Source organism: Lupinus angustifolius, chromosome LG18 (genome assembly GCF_001865875.1).
Source record: "Lupinus angustifolius cultivar Tanjil chromosome LG18, LupAngTanjil_v1.0, whole genome shotgun sequence".
NCBI classification, from domain to species: Eukaryota; Viridiplantae; Streptophyta; class Magnoliopsida; order Fabales; family Fabaceae; genus Lupinus; species Lupinus angustifolius.
The window spans coordinates 634,544-655,743 of record NC_032026.1 but is presented as its reverse complement, the minus strand read 5'-3'; the positions used below and the strand labels follow the sequence as shown (position 1 = coordinate 655,743).

General features: G+C 33.2%; 4 protein-coding genes across 7 annotated transcripts; all 4 read left to right on the top strand.

Moving 5' to 3' along the window:
- Positions 3,315–5,453, top strand: LOC109332147 (F-box protein SKIP23-like). The gene is made up of 2 exons (XM_019566996.1): positions 3,315–4,524; positions 5,302–5,453. Exon 1 carries the CDS (start codon positions 3,403–3,405, stop codon positions 4,498–4,500), a length of 1,098 nt encoding a protein of 365 aa, XP_019422541.1. The 5' UTR covers positions 3,315–3,402; the 3' UTR covers positions 4,501–4,524; positions 5,302–5,453.
- LOC109332177 (CST complex subunit TEN1) lies at positions 8,017–13,463 on the top strand. 3 transcript variants are annotated; one of them, XM_019567051.1, is made up of 5 exons: positions 8,017–8,118; positions 8,891–9,033; positions 11,247–11,400; positions 11,527–11,673; positions 13,453–13,463. In XM_019567051.1, the coding sequence occupies exons 2-4, from the start codon at positions 8,930–8,932 to the stop codon at positions 11,644–11,646; spliced, it is 378 nt and encodes a 125-aa protein (XP_019422596.1). In that variant the 5' UTR covers positions 8,017–8,118; positions 8,891–8,929; the 3' UTR covers positions 11,647–11,673; positions 13,453–13,463. The 3 variants fall into 3 exon arrangements, with proteins under 3 accessions (XP_019422596.1, XP_019422595.1, XP_019422597.1); XM_019567050.1 differs by lacking the exon at positions 13,453–13,463 and adding an exon at positions 11,705–11,791 and having other exon boundaries at positions 11,527–11,667; XM_019567052.1 differs by lacking the exon at positions 13,453–13,463 and adding an exon at positions 11,702–11,766 and having other exon boundaries at positions 11,527–11,664.
- LOC109332176 (pentatricopeptide repeat-containing protein At3g46790, chloroplastic-like) lies at positions 13,061–14,954 on the top strand. The gene has a single exon (XM_019567049.1). It carries the CDS (start codon positions 13,170–13,172, stop codon positions 14,703–14,705), a length of 1,536 nt encoding a protein of 511 aa, XP_019422594.1. The 5' UTR covers positions 13,061–13,169; the 3' UTR covers positions 14,706–14,954.
- LOC109332392 (ubiquitin domain-containing protein DSK2b-like) lies at positions 16,286–21,200 on the top strand. Of its 2 annotated transcripts, XM_019567363.1 has the most exons (8): positions 16,286–16,563; positions 17,220–17,948; positions 18,144–18,361; positions 18,448–18,558; positions 18,972–19,030; positions 19,865–19,896; positions 20,475–20,564; positions 20,766–21,200. In XM_019567363.1, exons 1-8 carry the CDS (start codon positions 16,341–16,343, stop codon positions 20,912–20,914), a joined length of 1,611 nt encoding a protein of 536 aa, XP_019422908.1. In that variant the 5' UTR covers positions 16,286–16,340; the 3' UTR covers positions 20,915–21,200. The 2 variants fall into 2 exon arrangements, with proteins under 2 accessions (XP_019422908.1, XP_019422909.1); XM_019567364.1 differs by lacking the exon at positions 18,972–19,030 and having other exon boundaries at positions 20,766–20,882.

The following is a 21,200-nucleotide window of genomic DNA, read 5'->3' as shown; positions in this document are numbered from 1 at the left end:
TTTTTATTTTTGATATTGAAAAAATATGGGATGATTATCATGATAACTTAGTATTTGAAAGATTATTGTCATCATCTTATTACTCAATTGAAACATTATAAGTGAGATATCATGTATTTCCATGAGACTACATGTGAGATGCATCATATGTGACATTTTAAAGATGAATATTATATATTTGATGTTTCACATATAGAGATAGTAGTGATCCAACTTTATAGGGACTAAGGTGACATTTTATTATAGGATCTTAAGCCCAAAATAGAATAAAGAATTATTATTTGAAATATTGACATATAAGGGTATATGCTCCAACTAAGGACCAAAAATCAATTTTGTTTTATAAAATTAATAATTATATCATATAACCCTCTTGATTTTTAAACCATGGTTGCATAATTGCATTGCTAAGCTAATTAATACGAAGTACACTCACATTTTCTTTACCTCAAATTTCTACATAAAATGCTATTTAGTCCTCCCTCAAAACCATCAATACTAACATTAATTATAGCTAATAGTAGTTGTGCAATGACTCATATTCTATTGGATCGAACATTTTTTATAGATAACATCAAATACATGTTATGAGTTCGGTTAATGTTAAGGGTTGAGGTAGAGATGGTGATGATGTTTGCATCTCTTAGAACTCTAGCCATGAATACTATACACTGATCTTGTTGACCCAACAGAGAAAAACAATGATTTTTATGCTCCATTTGCTTCATTGCACCAAATTGCTTTGTTATTTCCTTCTTGGCCTTCTTCATGAAGCTCTCATAGGCCATTATGCTGCTTTCAATGTTCCTTGAGCACCAAGAAAAAATCCCTTGTTGTTCCACATGCATATAGCAATGTGATTGATCCACATAATGCTTTTTCCACTAGTTTTCCATTCTTGTAGTGCACAAGAGATTGAGGATGATGTGGTTTTAGATGGTTTAATAATGCTTCAACTCTTTTCAAGGTTGTACTATTCGGTTTATTCAAATGTGAAGTCTCATATTGAATATGAGGGAAGTAATGAAAGAGTTTACAAGTGAAAAAGGCCTATGAAACAAATGTCTTAAGGTTTTTGTTCAAGATGCAATGTCTCACTTGTGACTCTCCACTCTTCTCATACCCGGTACAATGGAACTCCCCGGTTGCGATCTGGTCCAACATATACTCTAGTGGGCAAGCCAATAGACCTTAGTGAACAAAAATTTACAATGTCAACTATTTGGGTATTATACATGTGCATGTGATTATAATGTGGGTCTCCCTACCTTAAACAGAGGACACAGGACATTGCTGATATATACTTCATTGCTTCCCTTTGTGACTTATATAAAAGTAAAAATAATTCAACTTTTCTAACAACTATTCAATAGTAGTATCACATATCTACCAATGATATTGTGTATGATTGAAGTTGTTTTATATATGAAATGATTTTTTGGTGTTATGTCTTTCTTCAAAGTATAAATGAGGGATGCATTAAAATAATCCTTGTTTGCTCAAACATTGTTGTAGGATTTGGACGGCGATCATCTGTCCCAAATAGTATCTCACACTATGTCTCAAGCCAATTAGAGTGCTCTATTTTATTAATTTTTGCTTTTAAATTTTTTATTTTATCCACGTGTTAATATATTATTGATTTTGGAGAGGGAATAAGACACTAATGGAAACAGATGATCCTCATCATCTAGGTTGTAACACAAATTCATACTTGTACTCATATTATACATAATACCATATATTAGCACTATGAACTCATCTATGACCCAAATAATAACACATCTCAACATAAGTTACTTAAGTTTGTTTGTTTTTAATGGGTTTCTAAGGTATGTTTTTCAATTGATGTTATGTCTATGGAAAATGCTTTGATGGGAGAGGAGAAGTAATCTTGTCGGAAGTGATTTTTTTGTTTCATTTAAGTATTCTCATATTGAAGGTAATCTTGTCCGAATCGGGAATATTATAGGTATGTAGGGCTAACTCTCCCAACGAGTATTTTTTTCATCAAAGACTTGAATTCGAGACCTTACTTAAGAGAAACCAAACATATACAACTTAAACCAAGACGTTGGTAGGCAAAAATGATTTGTTCTTGGGCTAGGGGTGTTTAAAAAAACGAAAGGTTAGTAGTTTATGGCTATTGGCTAAAGAACACTTGTGTCAAAATAATTGTGATATTTATTTTGCTCGATTTAAACTTAAAATCGATGGTTCGACAAGTTTGACAAAACTATTAACATTATTTAAAACTTCTAAATTAAGAATCTATGTCATGAAGACTCTTGTTAAAGGTTTTCATACTTTTATCTAAAAAATATAGTGACGACTGTAAAATAAAAACAAATTTGTGAGTCAAGAAATTTTTTTATTTGTAATAGTATTGTGTTTCTGTTTTGTATTTAGTCCGTATAATATTTTTTGAATTTGTTCTATGTATTTGAATTTCAAATTTCATCTTTATGTTATCAACATTTAATATCAATAACTATAATCAAAATAAACTAAACCAGTTTATAATTTTATATGATCAAACTTTATCTACATGAACCAAAATAAAAGACCCCTACTACTAATTTATATGTCCTAAACATATTTAAGTTTTTTTCTTAATATTTTTTTTTGCTGTTTTAATTAATTCCATCAAGACGTTTCAAGTCAACCATAACTACTGTGAAACTTTTCAATAGATACATTCAAGCTATCAAGCACAAATACGAATACTTGTGTCAGATATGATAGTATCTTGACATATATTTTTACACATTTTTTTCTAAAATATACGATACGTTCAATGATACATATATAAAATAATAAAAACATATAAAATATGATAAAATTATAAGTGTAAATTAAAATATGCAAAGTAAAAATATAATGGAAATTGAAAAATCATTGTTATGAGTCTTTGTGACCTTTAAATAAATTGATGTTTATTGAAAACAAATTTGAAAACGAATATATCTTATCCTATTTTATTGAAAATAAATCTATATTATCATATATTTTATTGAAAACAAATCTATATTATCATATATTCTATTGAAAACGAATCTAATAAATATCTTGATATTTATTTATTTTATTTTTGAATAGTATAAAAATATATATTCCTTCGTGAATCTAAGCATATCCATGTCGAATACGTGTCAGATAGACACATCAACACGTAAGGGTGGTTGACGAATCTAGCTATTGAAAAAATCTACACGCTTTCAACTTGGTTACTTCCATGAAAATTCTTAGGTATATTCTTCGAAATGGAGCACTTTCCAAACCAACCCTTTGAATAAAAACCAACTTAGACTCAGTCTTCAAACCCATAACTCATAACCCACTTATCTCTTTCTTCAAAGTCAACAACACAAAGCAACAAAAAAAAAACCTTGAAAGTTATCAATGGCTGAAAAAGTAGAATGGTGTGAACTTCCCTTAGAACTATGGCCTAAGATCGGAAAATATCTAGATAAACACATAGATATTCTTAGATTTCGCAGTGTTTGTGAGTCATGGAGATCTTCAATATCTCCCATTCATCTAAACTCTCTTTCTTTTCCTTTGCAAATTCCTCACCCTATAAACTCTTCCATTGATGCTTATCTCAACCAAGCAACACTTTATCTTGTTGAACCAACCCATTCAAGCTCAAATTTTCAATCTTTTTCCAAAGGGTACTTGATAAAGGTAGAAGAATCAAAAAACCACCCTTTTCGATTGGTTAGTCCTATCTCAGACAGAAAAATCAATAACCATGTTAGTGTTTCTCCAATGGTTTTGAACTTATTGGAATATCGTGTTTTTGAGTTATGCAAATCATATAATGTTCATAGCAATGGAGGCCACTATGTTTCTGTGAATAAAGTTGTGTTTTTTCCAAACTCTACTTGGATTAATATAGAGAATTCAGTGGCTTGTTGTGTATTTAGAGAAGGTAAATTAGGACTCATGAAACATGGCTATGAAAAATGGAAACTTGTTGATGAAAACAATTTCTACTATGATGATGTTATTGTGTTCAAGGGTCAATTCTATGTTACAGATAAATGGGGTACTATTTCATGGATTGATACATGTTCCTTGAAGTTGATACAATATTCACCTCCTTTGTGTGGTTTTGGAAACAAGAAACATTTGGTTGAATCATGTGGAAGTGTTTATGTTGTTGATAGGTACTATGAAAGTGGACCTAGAACTAGAAGAAGGAACCATGTTGAACACCCTAATCATGATGCTGCTGTGGAATGTTTCAAAGTTTATAAGTTAGATGAAGAATGGGGAAAATGGGTTGATGTGAAAAATTTGGGGGATAGAGTGTTCATTTTGGGTAATAGTTGTAATTTCTCTGTTTCAGCAAAAGATGTGATTGGATATGAAGGAAACTGCATTTACTTCACTGATATGTTTGATGTTAGAATGTATAACTTACAAGATCATAGCATCATTACCATTGCCTTTGATCCATGGATTGAAAAGTTTGCAGAGAATTGGAGGAAATAACTAGTTTCATACTTGAGTTTAAAGGTACACATCATTTTTTTCTGTCCCTATATAAGTGTTTTTATGTTACTTGGTGTGATGTTTATTGAACATAGATGTGTTGTACCGAGTATTCGAGTAAGGATCTTCTCCATCACTGGAGAGACAAGTATCACCAGTAACAAACGAAAGAGTGAAAACATGACGAGAAACAACCACTTAGCCTTTCTATAACTGGAGAGTATCCTTGTTCTGTTGTACTTGTACCATATGCTTATTATCTCGCACCAATGAAAACATGACATGTCAATTGAAAATTTTAAACGTTCGGTTCTTATTGTGGTTTTTGCTTCACCATTATCGGTGCAAAACAGGACAATGTATGAGACAGCAGATCTATATTCATGTTTAGGGAACTTTCCATTTACTTGTGATTCCATGTCTTAAACCCTCATTGATTTGCATGGTTTTTTTTATTACTTATGAATGAATCATGAATCCATATCTTCAAAAATGTTAATTCATTTAAGATGTTTGTAGTGTTATCTGCTGATAATAGTTGCTTATGTCAATCAAATTGGTGCATGGATCCGAAACTTTGTATTACTTTAACCTCTAAGTAGATCACCAGTTGATCGTTTCTTTTGTATTGGGCAAATACCCCTTATGCTCAGTTTAATACAATTTTTCTTTGCCAAAAAATATTTGTAAAGAAAATGTGGTTAATGCAACTGCAATCCACAATTATCTTACAATTGCTGTTTGTGTGAATAGTTTAATGATGCATAGATTTGGCTGATATATGCTTTGTTGTTACAACAGCAAAAGGAAACTAAATGAAGGAAGATTTGGTGTTGAGTTGTGAAAAATGGCTTCATGGCATAGTAGTAATTATTTTAATCAAGAACTTACTAGTCATATTTGTTGTACTTCATTTGGTTTGTATAATTTCATGATTGGAGCATATGTACATCTAACAGATTGTGTTACTTCATGTACTATAAGCTTGTAATTGGTCAGAAAAATACTTAATAATTAAATTTTAATTTAAGTACATTTTTTTTAACTAATCATACATTTATAGCACAAACTATGGGACAAGTAGATATGTACCCTTCTAAATGTATAAGTCATTTATCCACTTCAATAATATATAATATTAAATGTTGTTTGAATTCTTCAGTTTGCATGGTATTGATTATTGGTTAGCTCACTTAGGAGTGTATGTTTTTTAAGTTATGCATCATCTGTAATTTATATTTAAACTCTTAACTTTTAAAAATGATACATTAAGACTATAGTGCACAATTCATTTTCTCATGAGGTTAAATAATGAAGGGCATCCCTCGCCATAAGGTTAAGGAATTAACATTTTCGGGTACGAGATTGTCCCTACTAATAGTGTTATTTCCAAGAATTGAACATTTCATATTTAGTACAATTTGATATTTTATGATCTAAGAAGGTCTTATACTATTATACTAATGTTTTGTTGGTCGGGATATTATTTAAAGCAAATGTCTTACCTTCAAATTGTACAAGACGGTCTCAATAGAAATATTCTCTAAACGTTAAAAAAATATGTTAAAATTTTGATTGATTAAGGAAATTCAAAAAAAGTACATAAAATATATTTTTAACCTAAAATATCTTTAAAAATAATGTTATGAAATTATCTTTTATTTTCCATATAGTATAGCCCCGACAAAGGGCAAAGTAATCCTTTTAAATTTTTAATGAATCATCTCAAAAAAGTTAGAAATTTTCATACATCTTAAAAATATATAATTTTCATTAAGTTTTCCGTTTATACAATTTTCAAGCAACCATGAAATACATAGGTGTTACAATAGACACATAGTATATTACATATTATATCTTATTATCTTTGAAATTAACTTATTTATATTTTTGTGTCCCCATATCTAAATAATAAAGCGATATTCTTGATAGTACCAAAAAAACGATGATTCATATCTAATCACATAATAGCATGAATCACCAATCAATTCCAATTCAAACATTCCAAAAATGATAAATTGCCAACATATGCCAACCCCATTATAGACAAATTATGAACTAATTATGGCACATATTTTTCTAGATGAATCACATTGATCATAATCCATAATGTCAAAGAAAACAAAAAAGAACATTCTATATTGGAAAAAAAATCTACCAAGACAAGACAACTAAGAATTACATGTAGATTTCATGCAACCATAAATAACAAAGCATTGTTGGATGTGAATGTCATTAATAAGAAAGTGTTTTCTCTTCAATCTTCATATATATCATTATATCTATGTCATTAATTTAGAGCATAAAGAAGAAGAATTTGAAGAAAAATATTGGGTGCCTACAAAAAGCAAGGTTTGGTCATGTTGGATCAGAATTATTGTAAGCTACGGTAACAACAGATTTATTTACATATACATATTTATGTATAGTTTCTTCGATTTGAATGGATCAACTTGTATCAATCAGAAGAGGAAGAAAATTTGGTGGAGGCTCTATTAGTTCAACAAGGCATGGTAATTTTACCATAGTTAAAGAATATAAGTCAAGGTTCTACATTGCAAGAAGATGCATAATGATGCTAATTTTTTGGCATAAATATGATAAGCATTGAGATTCTCCATCAAAATTATTAATTTCCTTTAGTTCATTTTGATTGAGGAATATAGAGCTAGGAAGTATAAATTATTATATGATATTGTTTCATTGATACATTGCCACTTTTAAGTGTTTGTGAGGAATTAATGAAGTGTTCTTATATTTGCAATCACATTTTTGTGTAGATTGTGTAATAACAAAATTGCTTGCTCAAATATAGTTTAATATGATTGTATTATTTCTGATATAATTACATTATTAGTTATCTGATAAAATATATATGTGTTACCTTTTAATTGGTCACCACCATAACTAGTGCATATAGAATTGTAGGTAAGTTTTGTCCTTACACTTTACCTTAAAAAAGAAATAAGAAATAATGATTTAAATATATTGTTAATCCCTTTAAATACATTTTTTTTTATTTTATGTTTGTACAAAAATAGGTTAAAGTCTAAAATTTATTTATTTTTATCTCTTTGTCATTAGTTGGTCATGTATTTTATTTTAGATTTGGTATTGACATTTTTCCATTTGTACAAAAGAACTATATAGTATTGAATAGGTTTTAAAGAAACAATGAGACTCTCTATTAATAAAAATGCAAATTGCATGTTTTTTCCTATGTTTTTATGATAAAAATATAATTTTATTATAAATATCAATGATAAATAAGTCATTAAACATGGAAGTTATATTTTTTTTCTTCTAAAATATTTGTTTTTCCATTAATAAAAATGATTTTAACTCGTTTTAAATGAACTCGAACTCATGTATGTATTTTTCTAATAAATATTGCTCACATAAATTAAATTCTCGATTTTTGGTCTACTTTAGTGAACGGATAAACCACTAAATCAATGTCTTATTCGTAAAAACATATCAACAATTTTTTTTTTTGAATTCTCCCTCCGCAACGAATATTACAGAAAGGGTTTTGAATTATCGTGCGATTGCTTCAATGGCGCAAAACGAAGCTACCATCTCTTCCTAAACTTCCTTCATTCTTCAACCTCTCTTCTGGTAATTTATTTGCTTTAGGGAAAATCGGTATAGTACCCCAAACATAGGGTATAAGAACCAAAGAGAACATTTTTAAACCTAAACAGAGGCATAGATTTCACATATATAAATAATTAAGTGTTGATTAGTACGGGCAAAAGAACTTGGATTGATTTTAAATTTTACAATGTACTTTCCATTCAATGGTAGATTTTGTAAAGTTTAGAGTTTAGGGTTTATGATGATTTTCTGTTTTCTTTTTTATTGGGTGCTTAAGATGATTTTAATTTAATTTAATTTCATAGCATATTGTATATTAATATGGATAGGAATCATATGATGGAATAATGTCCAAGGAAATTTAAAAATAATAATTTGGTTTCTGCCTATTTCTCATTCTGGAATTTCTTGTTAAAACTGTAATATATAAGACAAAATTTGATAGATAATGATTGAGAATAGTTAATTACCTGATTAGGAATTTCTTGAACTTATGGGTTGGTATCCCATCACCTTTTTTGGATAAGGAACTAATCTCTTTCGGGTTTCGTGGCTGTCCCTCCCAACGAGTGTCGCTGCCAGGAATTGAACTATCGAACCTTAGGGATCAAGTGGGGCCTTATAGCACTAGACCAACGCCTTGTTGGTAGAGAAATAATTTATAAAAATGTATTATGTGATGATAAAGGTTGTCCATAGATATATGGTGTGCTTCAAATGCTTTAGTGGTATAACTTGAGGTTATCATTAAGGGAGATTCATGCCTTGTGAATTGTCATTGTATATGTTGCAGGTGGAATTGGAAGCTTTTTTCGGTAACGATTGTTCCCTAATGGCATTATTTGAAATCAAATCTGGTGCATTGGTTACATTACAAGAGCTTCACCCATCATCTCCATTTTTCAAGCAAGGAGCTTCTCTCAGAATAACTGGAAAGTGAGTTCTTTGATTCATCTTTTATTATGTATTCTGATTTTTTTGCCAGTGAGAAGTGGCACTTTCACCATTACAGCAACAACAATAGATATTAAATGCTGTTTCTTTGGGTATTTTGCCAATAATAGGGATTGGTGAATGAATTTGTGAGTTGAAACATTTCAGGGATTTTACTAACATTATTTCAGCACTGCATCCATAGCTCTGGTTATGCATTTATATGATTATGACTTCTAGGTCTGGTCATGAAGGTATTTTTGGATATGAATAGTAGTTATTTTACATGGGGCCATTTTAATGGTGGGCAAGGAGGGTGAGCATGTGATTTTAGTTTTGACATGGATTTATATTTATAGACAGAAAAACAATATTGACTTTGAGCATGATGGCAGTTTGTATGTGGCTATGTGGTAAACCAACAATGTGTTGGTCTAGTAGTGTAATGTCCGCTAGATCCCAGGATGACCAAAAGGTCAGCGGCACTTGTTTGGAGGGGCTCTCACACACCCTGAAAAGGATTAGTTCCGAGATATCCTTGGTAGTACCAAAAAAAAGTTTGTATGTGGTAAAGTTAGCGTTGTTCATGTAGATATCAGTCATAAACAATGCAAAATTGCCTGAAGATGTTGTTAGTAAATTTGTAATCACCAGTCAGCATGTTTTTAATGTCCCATATCTATACATTCCTGAATGTTAGCATGTCCAAATTTACTTGATATATGAATGTATTGACTCATTTCCCAAAAGCATGGCATGTAGACATGAATTGGGGAGAAGTTTCATGTATGAAACATATGTTCAGTACCAGAAGATAACAAGTTTTTCTTGCAAGTTATTTCTCAATGTGTAGTTCTTCTGGAATATCATTTTTTCATGTTTTCTTTTCCAGCCACATTGATAACATCTATAGGAAAATACATTACTAATATTTGGTTATTTCTCAATGAGTGTAGTTCTTCTGGAATTCTTTTTGTCTGTTTTCATTTCCAGCAATATTGATAGCATATTAACATCTATAGCAAAATACATAACTAATATTCGGTCATTAGTCAGACCTTGAAATTCAGTTTTCAGTAGTAAAACCTGAACACAGACTTCTTTTTATTGGAATTCAGTTCTTTATATTCTGTCGTTGAGTTTATTGTTTTTGGTTATTCCGTAATATTATTGTTCTAACTGCTGTACGAGAATGGGTCATCACTGCACGTCTGCAATCCTTGATCACCCTGGCCATGGCAGTTGTATGCCTCTTTAACTTCTTTGTTGCTGCATATAGAAGTGAATTATTAAACATATAAGATACACTGCATTACATTTCTGGTTTTCTAGTTTCATTTTACCGAAGTTCGATTTGTCTCCTAGTTCCAATTACAATAATGTTGCCCTGGAGTTTTCAAATGCGTGCAAGTTCCTGTATAATTTGTTATTGATTTTGCTTGGTCACTCTTCACTGATGTGACAATGCCTTTCTTGCTGTTGTGACATTAAATTTGATAATGGGAGTCATGTTACACTATCTTCTGCTGACTGTGTGGAAGTGTCACACATGTCGATAGAATAACGATAGGAGAAGTGCATCAATTTGAGAATTCTCTAGATGTAAAACTCGGGCGAGGAAAAAGGGGCAAAGTTGAATTTGGTAAAACTAAGGGAGAGTGATCCAGCATATAAGCCATAAGCCATTTACATACAATTGAAAGTCCATGCAGATTTTGGTGATATTCTAATGCCTTATCTAATCAGAGAGGTTATTTCCAGGATTTGAACCATGACGGAGGTCACAAGGCAAACAACCTTACCGTTGCGCCGAGGCTGTTTCCCCATCTCTTCCGTTGCACTTAAATATTTTTTCTATTGCTACTACTGTTGTTAAGGCATGCAATGATTATTTTTATTGTGTAATGTGTTTTGTGTGTGTTAGTTTATTGTGTAACAAACCATTTTCAATCCAACCGTTCACCAGTCATCTCACCAAGCACAAGGATTTCTTTGTAGTCAAGTAAAGTACCTATAACCATGTAACAGAACAAAAGATAAAACCAGTGCATCACACGGGTAATCGACTAGTTACCTATAATCCTATCTCTATTGGTAAAAGATGTTGTATGATTGAATCTGACAGACATTATGGTTGTATTATACATCTACTAATGTCGCTGTCGTCGATGATGTTAGTGAAGTATCATTCATAACTTACGTCAAGCCTCCTGCAGGTTACATGCATACTCTTTGGAGTCAGGGATAGCAACAATTATTGATGGTGATGACACTCTGAAAGTTAGTACTGAGCATTTGAGGGACCTTAGCTTCCGAGTTGGCTCCGTCTACCAATTCATTGGCGAACTTTGTATCGAACCGGAGAATGAGGTAAAAGCCTTACTCATCCTGCTTTACCTTGCCAGAACACTTGGATACATGGTGTGCTCTATAAACAAACATACATTCACTCTCAACATTTGCTAACTGAGCATGTTGTTCTTTGTTCCTTGTTAGCGAGTTTTGCAGGCTCGAGTTGGAAGAAATGTCGATGGGATTGATCTCAATCTTTATCATCAATCCTTGCTGCTTCTAAGACAGTTTCAAGCCAATCATTTAAATAATCCAGCAACATAACTTTGCAGGATTATTTTGAACACAGTAGTATCAAGAGATTTATGAATGCTTGCTAAACTATATGTTGTAGAGATATTGAATGTGTAAGCATTTTTATATAATTTCTAGGTAAGAAGGACGTGATGTTTTGCACTCTGTGTTGGTCATGAAATCACCAACTTGGTTCAATTACGATATATATATATATATATATATATATATATAAATAAGAGAGATCCGTTTACACTTAGGTTAAGTTATACTAGTTACACTCATTCTCAACCATTGATTTTTTTTAAGTCTAATATACCAAATGGGTGAGTAAAATAAGTGATGATAGAGAAAAAGATAATGTAACTTAACTTAAATTTAAAGGGATCATTCCTTATATATATATATAAATATATCATTAGAATCACCATTTCTAAGACATGTTGAAACATAAGTCATGACTAAGTAGCATAGTATAGTGAGACAGCACACAATCTAAATTATGTGTATAGAAATATACATAACATCCTCAAAAGAATAGGGTGACATGAATAGTATATAAGAACTTACATCTAAAAACTTCCATGTCCTATGTACACCAGTGAATATCTAAAGCATAGTGCATGAGCTCTAGTCCTAATAAAGAGTTAGACTCATATCCATTAACGAAGAGGTAAGTTATGGGAAAATGCACTAACAAACCAAAAGATAATGTCATTTATGATCCATAGTTTTCATTGAAATTATAATTTTAACCTTAAAAATACACTACAAAATATAATTTGTCTCTCCATTGATGGAGAGGAGTCTTACTCCCCAATACAGGTCACATACTCCCCTCGTCAGGATCCTCCTTTTTATCGCTAGTAATGCTAATAATATCATCCTCCATAGGTCTAACTAAACATGAAGAGTTGCTCATTTAATAATCTAACCCTTTAAATAAGATAAGAGTATACTCATACGATCCAGTATCACATCTGATGTTAAGTAGACCTAGAAGAAGATGGTTCTAGAGATAGTTGTAACAACATAAGAAGGTCTTAATGAACGACTCAAGCGGCTCAGAGAGGAAGAAAACGTACGAAAATGATTTGGAGGAATATATGTAGTTAAAACAAACCTAGTCATTGATGGACTAAAAGCTTATATTCATCTAGGGTGTGCATAACATATACAATAGGTACGATCTCATGCTAAGTAAGAGGCAAGGATTCGCATTCCCATATGTTCTTATGATTTCCATCTCACCCGAATAACTCGCTAATTATGCTCGATAGACATCATCTCTATAATTATAAAAAGAGTATGTTAAAAAACTTATTATCTAATAGCTCACGTGAATAAGAAGATTTGAACTATTAGATTTTCATATAATGGATCTCCGGTCACATTGCTACTACCATGCAAATAATGAACCTTTATAATTGCATACTCACATTTCCGAAGCTTCCATTTTCTAGGCCATCGAATCTGCTCTTACGCCATTGAAAAACCCAAAGATTTCACATCCAAATTCTACTGAAGTGCTTACAAAACCTCAATGATTTCCAATGCCTGGAGTCTCTCGAAGAATACAACAAGTTTTTGTGCCGAAACTTCACAAAGACTCGTTCTATTATTACGCTGACCTATTGCATCTTTGCAAAAGTACCCATTGCATGAAAAAAGCGCATGCCCAGATTGTTGTTGGAGGCCAACAACAAAACCCATTTGTAATCGCCAAGCTAGTTGACAAGTATGTTATGGTCAGTAGCTCCAACATTGAACTTGCACGCAAGGTGTTCGACAATTTGTCTGAAAGAGATGTTTTCTGTTGGAACGTGGTTATTAAAGGTTATGCTAATGTGGGTCCTTTCTCTGAAGCATTGAATGTTTATGATGAGATGCGGTTGAGTAGAACGAGCCCGAACCGGTACACGTACCCTTTTGTGCTCAAGGCTTGTGGTGCGGAGAAGGCTTATAGAAAGGGTCGAGTGATTCATGGTCATACTGTGAAGTGTGGGGTGGACTTGGATTTGTTTGTTGGGAATTCCCTTGTTGCGTTTTATGCCAAGTGTCAAGATCTTGAAATGTCTAGGAAAGTGTTTGATGGAATTCCGAAAAGAGACATTGTTAGTTGGAATTCGATGATTTCAGGATATACAACGAATGGATATGCAGATGATGCTATCTTGCTATTCTATGATATGTTGAGGGATGAGGATATAGGTGCTCCTGATGATGCCACACTTGTATCCGTTCTTCCTGCATTTGCCGAGGTAGCAGATATTCAAGCAGGATACTGGATTCATTCTTACATTGTCAAGACAGGGATGAAACTTGATGCTGCTGTAGGTAGTGGTCTTATATCGTTATACTCAAATTGTGGCTACATAAGCATGGCAAGAGCAATTTTTGACCAAATTTCCGGTAGAAATGTCATAGTGTGGAATGCAATAATTCGATGTTACGGGATGCATGGTCATGCACAGGAGGCACTCAGTATGTTCCAGCAATTAGTTGAGTCTGGTGTGCGGCCAGATGGCATTGTCTTTTTGTGTTTGTTATCTGCGTGCAGTCATGCTGGTATGCTCGCACAAGGCTGGAACATTTTTCACACCATGGAAACGTTCGGACTTGAAAAAAGCGAGGCGCATTATGCTTGCATTGTGGATCTATTGGGGAGAGCCGGGGATCTGGAAAAGGCAATGGAGTTCATTCAGTCTATGCCTATTGAAGCAGGGAAAAATGTTTATGGTGCTTTGTTGGGTGCTTGTCGAATACACAAAAATGTAGAGCTTGCGGAATGGGCTGCCGAAAAGTTGTTTGTTTTGGATCCTAACAATGCTGGGCGTTATGTGATTCTAGCACAGATGTACGAAGAAGAAGGTCGATGGCAGGACGCAGCCAGAGTTAGGAAGGTAATCAGGGAGAAAGAAATCAAGAAGGCAGCTGGGTATAGCTCGGTCGAGCTGGAATCAGGTCATCAAAAATTCGGAGTAAACGATGAGACTCATCCATTTACAACACAGATCTTTGAAACCTTGCTAAGCTTAGATAGTACAATGGGGGAAGAAGCTCATTCTGGATTGGATGCCATTTCTTAGGTAATGGAAGATAGAGCAGGTATATTCATTCAACCCGAAGAGACCGATAAACCATCTTCGGGATGCGTAACTACCCATACAACAACCTTGTACTTACACATTTTATGTGATTTTTGTCCAACCTGATCTAGCAGAATAAAATCTAGTTTAACTTTAACAACCATTTTTGTTTTTATAATGGGATGAAGCTCCTATAAAATGAACTCCTCTATTAGAGAAAGTGAGAGTTCATCCATGACTATGAAGTTTTTCCCCCTCTATAATCTTTTATTTGAAAACCTCTGTGCAAACCCATGCATTTTTTTCGAATAAGGATTCTCTCCATTAATGGAGAGACAAGTACATGATTGTACATGTGTTTCTAATGACAAAAGTGTTATTATATTCTATATAAAAGGATAAAAAAGTTTTACCATATTATTGTAGTATTTGTCTCTCCATTAGTAGAGAAGATCTTTCCTCATTATTTTTAGCCTTCCATATTATATACGAGAAAAAATGTATACACTAACATTATATGAGTTTTATATAGTCTTGTATATAAATATTTACCATGGTAGTTCCACTGTTTTAAACCTCCCATAAAAGTGGAAGGGTTCGACATTATTATGTCAAATTCCATGATAAAATAAAATATTTTAGAAAACATCCATGACTTAGTTAATTCTACTTTTTCAAGCAATGTTTTGGGTTCCCGCTGAGAGAGTTAGCCCCACATACCTGTAGATATTCCTGACTCGGACAGGATTGTCTCCAGTGCAAAGATATCCGTGAGAAACCAAAAAAAATTCTACTTTTTCAAAGTTTCATGAAGAGATGTTTTTTTTTTCTTTATGAAAACAAAATAACAATGGACAGCAATCATAGGACACTACCTATTAAAGGACAAGGAAAATCCATTTTGGAGAATTTGGTCCATTACCATGTAGGATTATGATATAGAAATAAAAATATAAAGGTCATGATCTTAACTTAATTTTTAATAAACTAAAATTCAAATCTCAAAAAACTCCATTTTGCAATAGGAGAAATTTGGTGTCTTTGTCAACAAGTTTCTTTGAACAAAATATAAGTTTGATTAGTTGTGTTTAGCAAAATTACTTTTTTTAATAAAAATATATTTTCTGAAATTGATATGTTACAGATAATGCTCCTATTAAAACTATGAGATTTTTCCCTTAAAAAAAACTAAAAGATTTGTTTAATTATTTGTATTTGAAAGAGATAAGTACACTTAAATTATCCAATACCCTAATGACTAAGCCCTTAAAAAAGTAAAAGATTTGTTCAAGTATTTGTATTTGAAAGAGATAATTACATTTAAATTATCCACTAATCTCTTCACAAATTATGAACTTGATTATCAACAACTAACACAATGTTAGTCTAGTGATGTAACTTTCCTCGCCATCAGGTCCTATGATAAGCAAAAAGTTAAGGAGTTCGATTCTTGTAAACAATACTATTAGCAAAAACTCGAAGATAATTAGTTTGTTATTATAAACTTGATTATCTATCCATTATACTTTCTACTAATATCTGTATCCATAAAAACATGTATATAAAACTCATACAGCTTCAAGATTTCTCATCCTCCCTTTGAAAACTATTAGGGTTTCAAATTTGAATCCCCAAATGGGAGATGAAAATTCAACAGAATCAATGTCTTCTTCTGAAAGTGTAAATATCAATATTCGTTGCTCCAATGGTTCCAAGTTTTCTATTCAGATTCCTCTTCATTCCACTGTCCTTTTGTTCAAGAATCTCATCTCTCATAATTCAAACATTCCATCACAACAACAGCGTCTTATCTACAAGGGTCGTATCTTAAAGGATGATCAAACCCTCATAAGCTACGGTAATTTCAATCTTCGTAATTAATAATACACATTGTTCAATTTCATTGCTTCTCTTTTAGTATATTTTGTTATTGACCCATAACTTGTTTCTATGTGATTCATATTTACTTTGTTTGCCTTAAACAGCGTCTTCGATTGCGAATATACATTTACATTCCCCGGACTTTACTAACTGGGAGTCTCGTGTAATGGGTCGTTTTTTAATATGACTTTTAATTTGATGAATAATGAAGGAGGTGTCACTTGCAATGTAGTTGTTCTTTATTTTAATTAGTGAAACCTAAGGCAGCAAATTAGGGATATAAGATATTATGAGCATGTAAACCTTGGTGTGGATCTGATTTGCTCATTTCCATTTTACTTAAACATTTCATTACTGTCATGGATTTTTGTTTCTGTAAAATTGTTAATATTTGCTTACAATCCGTGTACGTAGTAATTATGTGGATTAATTTGGTAACAATCTTTGGTGTTTTTTTCTAGCATAGCTTGTATCACACAGAAAGGTGGTTTTTGTTGTATTTCTCTAGTGAAAATGTAACTTATATAAAAATCATTTAGATGCAGCACATATTTCTTCACTTGAAAACTCTGGTTCTTATGAAAGTATTCCTTAAATAAGGGAGTAAATGCGTAATTATATTCATGATTATAGGTTTGGAGGCAGATCACACTGTCCATTTGGTTCGTGGCTTTGCACCTGCCAATACAACTGATGGGAGTGGGACCAATACAAGTGGCCCGAATACCACAACGAATAATGCCAGGGGTTCTAGTGCTAATGAGGGTGGGGGTTTAGGAGGGGTTGATTTTGAAACGATGTTCCCTGGATTCAATGCGATTGGAGGTAATGGCTTGTTTGGAGAGGGCTTTCCAGATCTTGAACAAATGCAGCAACCACTTATTTCAAATCCCAATTTAGTGAGAGAAATGATGAACATGCCTGCTGTGCAGAATCTAATAAATAATCCTGAGATAGTGCGGAATCTTATAATGAGTAACCCGCAGTTGCAAGAGCTCATGGATCGGAACCCTGAGCTTGCACACATACTTAATGATCCGAGCACTCTCCGCCAGACACTTGAAGCTACAAGGAACCCTGAGATCATGCGTGAAATGATGAGAAATACAGACAGAGCAATGAGTAACATTGAATCTTCTCCTGAGGGATTTAACATGCTAAGGCGCATGTATGAAAATGTTCAAGAACCATTTTTAAATGCCACTACAATGGCTGGTAATACAGGAAGCAACAATACAGCCATTTCGGGGAATCAAGGCAGGGGTCCATCAACTAACCCCTCAACTACTAGTTCTGAAGCAACTGCTGGTTCTACCTTGCCCAATACTAATCCGCTTCCTAATCCCTGGTCCTCTACTGGAAGTAAGTTTTGATACTACATTTTTCTCCTTAGAATCCCATGACTTTGTGGCTCTTTTTCATTAGTTGTTATTTTGAAACATTTTCCCTTGTTCTGATTTTTATTTTGTCTGTATTGGCTTTTAAGACTAGTAGCTACATTTTTTAGTTGTTTGTGACTAATAGTGTTGTAATTGATAATTGATGTGAATATTGCAGCTATAGGTGCCCAAAATAACACCAGAAGGTCAGCCATTGGTGGGGATGGTAGGCAACAGACGCCTAGTAGCTTAGGAGGGCTTGGTCTGCCTGACCTTCAAAGCATGCTGGGTGGTGGCACTATGCCAGATGCTGCTTCGTTGACTCAGTTAATGCAAAATCCAGCTATCTCACAAATGATGCGAAGTGTCCTTTCCAACCCACAGACTTTAAATCAGGTATTTACTTACCGTGCCTTGTACAATTACAACATGAGATGAGCTTGTGATTAATTGATCCTCTTAACATTTTAATTTCCTTTCAGATTATTGGTGCTAATACTCAGCAACAAGGCATGCCTGATTTAAGTTCTATCAGAGAAGTGATGCAAAATCCCGAGTTCCTTCGCTGGTTTTCTTCACCTGAGTCACTGCAGGTAGACAGATTTAAAGTTCTGTATCTTTTGATGAATTTTACTGAATATTACTCTTTCTCAACTATGGGGTAGGCTAAATGGCTTTGCTTGCGATAAAAAGTATGAGGTTTAAAACTCGAACTAAGTCTTGAATGTTGTCACTGATGTTTGCTTGTGGCTTCTTTTGTCATAAATTCTAGGTTTCTTTTTTAGTATGGTAGAAACTATGAGTACCCAGACGTAATTGGACTGATGTCAGCATTAGTCAAATGGCTGGATGATAACCCTTCCTAAGCACTTTATGTGGATTTTTTGTTGTTTAATGCATATAAAATCTGATTATTTAAGATGTGGTGTATTATAAAGAAGTGGCTGCGTTCTCTGTCTATGTAATTTGGTAATTGCTTTCAATTAACATTATTGTGCAATGGCAGCAACTTTTGTCTTTCCAGCAAGCTTTTATGTCTCAGCTTGGCCAGCAACAATCAACACAGTAAGTAATGATGCAATCCTGACCTTTCATTGTCACATAGCATGCGTTTTTTACTTCTCGATGAAAATAAACAAGAACTTCTTTTACTTCATCTGAATTTGTAACTTCTGAGTGTGTCGATATCTCAATCCTTTTGCTAAAGTATGAGTAGTTGCATAAGCACTGTTGTATCTTCCCTCGATGGTTACTTTGCTAAAAACCATTCATTTTACTAGCTTCCTTTTGCTGGTCATGATTTTACACTGCTTGAGAACCCAGGGTTTCTAATTCATAAGAAGAGGTTTTTGAATTTATCTATCTAGGAGTAAAGCTAGATATCCAACCCAATTATGCTTGATGAAGGTCTATAGATAAAAAATAGCTGATTAATGCAGGTGATATCTTTTATAATCATCTGAGATGCACATGGTCCATTGTGATTTATTATGTCAGAGGTGTTAAAAACTAGAAAAGTTCAAAGCTTTCTAATTCTCTGTTTAAAATTATTTGAAGTCAACTGCTTCGTGAGCTTGGAATTGGATATTCTTGTTACTAAACCATATGGTGGTACTTCTTACAATATAAGCCTCTAAAACAATCTACATAGAAACCAAGGCCTCTTTAATGTGATTTTTCCGGTGGCTAATATTAGTTAAGGTTTGAATCTTGATATGGTGAATGACATAGTTTATGTTGGGATGGTTGATGTCATTGCCTTGACTAGTTTGGTGGTGGTATATGTTTCGACTGGCCTAATCCATTAAAATATAGTATATAGTATCCTTGTTGACTTTTCATTTGCTGTTCAATATTTTTTCCGGCCTATTTTTCTATTAATCTGGTAACCTTCTGCAGGGAATCAGGTCAAGCTGGTGGAGGAGACACTGGTATGCAAGACAACCCTGCACTTTTTTGGTTTCTGTTAATAGGAACTATGCACTCTTACTTTGTTGCTATCATATTTGCTTTGGCGATTCAAATTGCTTGACCAACTCCGAAGTTCACCCATCCATAGTTGAGTTAATATGAAATTTTAAATTTACAAATTGGTTAAACATCCTAAAATCTGGTGGAATTCCCTCTTGTTCTCTGCATGGTGGTAATATCCAGATTAGCAAGGGTTTGCTTTCCTGCTTTACTAAAAAAATAGAATTTGATTGAATTTCACCCAGATAACTAACTTTACTCAGATTTTGTTAGGTGGTTCATAAATCGTAGAACTGAGTGTGATTAGTGTTTAAAAGGTGTGGACTTTGACAAAATGCAGTGCCTCAAGTCCTTTCAAACCAAATTTTAGATGCATCTAATTATATCATGGTTCCCATTTATTGTGTGCTACATTTAGAAGGGCCACATGTCTTAAACACATTTTTTGACCTGGTTGTATACCTAGAATGAATGGGGATGTTAAGTTAGGTGGTTACTATTGGATGATGCATTTTCTATCAAATTGTTTTATTCTCAGGATCAAGGAACAACTTGGGGTTGGACATGTTATCGAGCATGTTCGGTGGACTTGGAGCTGGTAGCCTAGCTGTTCCAAATAGATCAAATGGTTAGCATTCTTGTCTTATAGCACAGTGCCTATTAGACACAATCGATCAAATGCTCGTTAGCCATTAAAGCATTTAGTAAAATTAATTTTAAGGTTATCTCAAGATTTTGATTGGTTGTGTCCATCAGTCACATGTCGATACACGAATCACTCTATAATTAGATTTTGTACCGCCTCTCCTTACTTTTTGTCTCCTTATAGAGCCACCTGAGCAATTGTATGCCAGCCAGCTTTCACAACTTGAAGAGATGGGATTCTTTGACACACAAGAGAACATAAGGGCTCTTATTGCCACTTCCGGAAATGTTCACGCAGCAGTCGAACGGCTTTTGGGCAATTCCGGTCAGTAGTAGATAATGTTGGCAAATTCCTTTCATGAATGTTTTTCCCCCTCTGTTGACTTGAGTTTGGGCACTTTGAAACCAGCTTGTTTAAGTGCCTTGTTTGGTGTTTTAAATAATATCAGAAATCTTGTCCAAAATAGTGTTCATAGCAGAAATGGTGGTGTAGGTTATATAACACTTAAGTTCTGGTAACTCTATTTTCTTTAAGTACATACTTATGTTAATACTATTTTTAGACACAGCATCAGAGCTTAAACATTTTGAAGTAAATTGATTATTTTACTATTCCAAA